Source organism: Manduca sexta, chromosome 12 (genome assembly GCF_014839805.1).
Source record: "Manduca sexta isolate Smith_Timp_Sample1 chromosome 12, JHU_Msex_v1.0, whole genome shotgun sequence".
Taxonomy (NCBI): domain Eukaryota; kingdom Metazoa; phylum Arthropoda; class Insecta; order Lepidoptera; family Sphingidae; genus Manduca; species Manduca sexta.
In genome coordinates this window covers 6,249,133-6,253,398 of record NC_051126.1, presented here as the reverse complement: position 1 = coordinate 6,253,398, position 4,266 = coordinate 6,249,133, and the positions used below count along the sequence as shown (strand labels likewise).

Sequence of the window (4,266 nt, the reverse complement as noted above, 5' to 3'; positions counted from 1 at the left end):
AGACTGGGAAAAATGGACCCCTTATTAAAATTAAATCAAATTTATTATGATGTATCACATCCAGCTGGATACAGTTGTATTGACAAATTATCAAGAGCCATGAAAGGTAAAATGAAAAGGACGACGTTAAAAATTGGTTGCGAACCCAAGAAACATATACTCTCCACAAGCCTGTACATAGAAAATTCCCACGAAATAAATACATTTTATCTAACCTAAATGAACTATGGCAAGCTGACTTAAGTGATATGCGAACTTATTCTAAAGAAAATAAAGGTTATAACTACATTCTTTGTGTTATTGACGTTTTCAGCAAATATGCATATGCTAGGCCCTTGAAAAAGAAAAATTCAGATACAATCAAAAAGTGTTTCGAAAGTATATTTGAAGAAGCTGACACAACACCTACTCACATACAATCTGACAAAGGCACTGAATTTGTTTCAAAAGATGTACAAAGATACTTCAAAACAAAAAATATTAATTATTATACAACAAACAATCCCGATATCAAAGCAAGTATTGTAGAAAGATTTCAAAGAACGCTTAAAATGAAGATGTGGCGTTATTTCACACATAAGAATACTCATAAATATATTGACATTTTGCAGGATTTGATACACTCCTACAATTACAGTTTTCATTCTAGTATCAAAATGTGTCCTTCAGATGTTAATTCTAATAATATAATGACAGTTTGGACTAATTTGTATGAAAAATCTGAAAAACCTGCTAAAATTATGTTACCTACGTTCAATGTGGGTGATCATGTAAGAATAACGAAATATAAACATATATTTCAAAAGGTTATGAATCTAATTGGAGTGATGAAATATTTGTGATTTCTTCTATAATAGAACGAACTCCGTGGCCAGTTTATACTATTAAAGATTTAGATGGAGAAGAAATAGTAGGAACTTTTATGACCGAGAATTACAAAAGTTATTTATGACCCCACCATCGAACATAAGATAGATAAAATAATTCGCTCTCGCTATTCTGGCAACAGACAACAAGTGTTAGTTAAGTGGAAAGGTTATCCGAACAAATTTAATAGTTGGATTTTAGCGTCTAGTTTGAAACAAATATGAATAAAGATTTTTATTTAACTTTACTTAGCAATAGTTCCATGGAATATTTTCCTGAAAACAAAACATCAATTTTTTCAACAAAATTACCCAAACCTATAATATTGGAAGGAGAGTGGTGTGTAGGAATCGTTGAATTTCAATATCCGTGTACAATGTTTACTGTTCAAGACCATGAGAATATTGTTTACATTACCAAAGTAATGACAATGCCTAATGAAGACAAACCATCCACAGTATATTATAAAACTCACATACCTGCCACAAATTATGATAATATTAACCATATTTTATCAGCATTAAATAATATAAGAGAAAAATCAAATTCCGCTATGATAATATTTCCAAATTTGTGTCTGTTACTGTATTAGATGAAATGATAAAGTCCGTAACATTATCTCCTAAATTGGGTTTACAGCTGGGATTTGAACCAAACAGAAACCTTGTTGAAAAGAATTTTGCTAAATGTCCAGCTAATTTACATTTAGGCTTACCATCTCAACTTTTCGTTTATTGTGATATAGTTGAACCTCAAATTGTGGGTGACGTAATGACTCCTCTTCTAAGAATCATACCATTAGATCCTTCAAAATACATCTATGGAGCCAATAAAATGCATGTATTTTCACCTCCGCATTATTTACCCGTCATGCGAAGGGAATTCGATACCATTGAAATAGATATAAGGTCAAGCACTGGACAAAAGATACCATTCCAATTTGGAACAGTGTGTGTTAAACTACACTTCAAAAAATTATAATGCATTCTGAATTCCACAATATGACATGCCCATATGAACGCTATTACTCTCATCAAGCTGGGTCAGGTATAGGAGTGGTATACAAAGGAGCATCATATCAAAAGGGACATGGAATCGGAAGTTTCCTTGGGGGTTTATTTAGGTCAGTTTTACCATTACTATCCAGTGGGGTTCGTGCTGTTGGTAAAGAGGCATTGAGTGCTGGTGTTGGCCTATTGACAGATATGGTTAGTGCGCGACCTATGGAGGATTCAATAAAAACACGTCTTAAAGAAGCTGGTTCAAACTTGAAACGAAAAGCAGACGAAAAAATTGATAGAATTAATATGTCCGGATCGGGCTATATAACAAAACGAAAACGTCTACCAGGAGTCATTCCATCGTTGACTGCGAAAGTGAAAGCTCTAAAAATCGAAAATTACTTCAAAACAGATCAAAGATATATTTTCTAACAATTAATCATAATGTCTTTTTACACAGTCATTCCTGTGAATGCATTAAGTCTGAATTAGATTTGTTTGCATTACCATCTACACAAACTAGCATTGAAAGTGGGATTTGGATTCATTATAAGCCAATTTCGTCACTAGCGGACGATGGTCCAATAGAATTTCAAGTTCCCGGAGCAGGCGATGACTACATAGATCTTTCTCATACGTTAATTCACTTAAAAGCTAAAATATTGAATCAAGATAACACTAAACTAGTGACGTCTACAGTTGTTGCTCCTGTGAATAATTGGTTACACTCACTCTTCAGTCAACTTGATGTATACTTGAATCAAAAACTTGTGTCGCCACCCAATAACACCTATGCTTATCGCGCTTATATAGAAAACTTGTTGAATTATGCTCCTGCGGCTAAAAACTCTCACCTCACCTGTGGTTTATGGTACGAAGATACAGCTGGCAACATGGATTCCACGACTGATGGTAATAAAGGATTTATCAAAAGACAAGAGTTAGCCGGTGAAAGTAAAGAAATTGAAATGATTGGTCATTTACATGGTGATTTATTCAATCAAGAAAAATTTTTGATTAACGGTGTTGATATGTGTGTTAAGTTAGTTCGTTCTAGAGAAAATTTCAATCTTATGGCCTCTTCAGTTGACCTTAAATTGAAGGTATCCATTACGGATGCAACTTTAATTATTCGTAGAGCACGAATCAATCCAAGCGTGTTACTTGCACACCAGAAGGTTTTGGCATCTACCACAGCTAAATACCCTATCACTCGAGCTGAAGTTAAAGTTTTAACAATACCATCAGGTGTTCAAGGAAAAACTCTTGATAATATTTTCTTAGGACAAGTACCTAAAAGGTGTATAGTTGGATTTGTGAATAACGCTGCTTTTAATGGAAATCTCACTAAAACCCATTCAACTTTGAAAATTATGATATTAATACTTTTTGTTTATATATAGATGGTCAACAAATACCATCAAAAGCTTTACAACCCTCATTCGACAGCAATATTTATACTTCGGTATATCATACGTTGTTTTCCGGTACAGGTATACATTTTCTTAATGAAGGTAATGGAATATCTCGAGAACAATATGCCAAAGGGTATTGTATGTTAGCGTTTGATTTGACACCTGATTTATCAGCAAACTCTTCCAGTCACTGGAATCTTATAAAACATGGTAGTGTAAGATTGGAAGTTCGTTTTGAAACAGCTTTGACGCAAACTATTAACTGTATTGTTTATGCAGAGTTTGATAATGTTATTGAAATAGATAAAAACCGTAATATTTCAGTAGATTATAGCAGTTAAGAAAATAAAAATTGTTTATAGATTAAGTATTTTAAATTGCTCAATAAAATGATTACATCATATAATATTTTTTTTTTTTTTTTTTGTAATTTAATCCTTGCAACCCCACAAAAAATATCTGTCTTTCAATAAAGAGAACCATAACAGGTTATTGTTAACCATATTGATGATATTACCACTTTGTCGTTCAACCTGATAAGATTGTGCAACAATTTAGTAAATAAAATGAATACAATAGAAATACAGAATTACTTGAAAAAAATTGATCCATGCATTGAATATAATGTGTATGCAGCCAATCGTTTACCGATATATGTTGTAACTCCTGCATACATAGTAAGTAACTTAGATCCTGATAATAAACCAGGTTCTCATTGGGTTGCCATACACATAGATAAGAATGGATTTGGACAATATTTTGACTCATATGGTCGACCACCTCAAGGATACCACCGAATGTTTTTAGCGAGAAATTCTAGAATGTGGAATTACAATACAGATCGAATTCAAAATGATTTTACTATTGTGTGTGGAGAGTACTGTATAATGTATTTGTATTATAAATACTATGGTAGGAGTCTCAAAGATTTTCAACAATTATTTGGTGCCAATACTATATATAATGATGTGTTATTAAATGGT

The 4,266-nt window shown here is 32.6% G+C and overlaps 1 protein-coding gene across 1 annotated transcript; it reads left to right on the top strand.

Annotated features, from left to right (window-relative positions):
- Positions 1–1,868: 1,868 nt before the first annotated feature.
- On the top strand, positions 1,869–3,430 carry LOC119189098 (uncharacterized protein F54H12.2-like). Its single transcript, XM_037437918.1, has 3 exons — positions 1,869–1,990; positions 2,329–2,971; positions 3,362–3,430. Exons 1-3 carry the CDS (start codon positions 1,869–1,871, stop codon positions 3,428–3,430), a joined length of 834 nt encoding a protein of 277 aa, XP_037293815.1.
- Positions 3,431–4,266: the final 836 nt, after the last annotated feature.

Excerpts from the sequence above, each read along its gene's own strand:
- LOC119189098 (XM_037437918.1), top strand. The coding sequence starts at position 1,869 with ATGACATGCCCATATGAACGCTATTACTCTCATCAAGCTGGGTCAGGT. Across the intron at positions 1,991-2,328 it reads TTCCTTGGGGGTTTATTTAG|TCATTCCTGTGAATGCATTA; the intron begins GTCAGTTTTACC and ends CTTTTTACACAG. Across the intron at positions 2,972-3,361 it reads CAGTTGACCTTAAATTGAAG|GTATACATTTTCTTAATGAA; the intron begins GTATCCATTACG and ends TTTCCGGTACAG.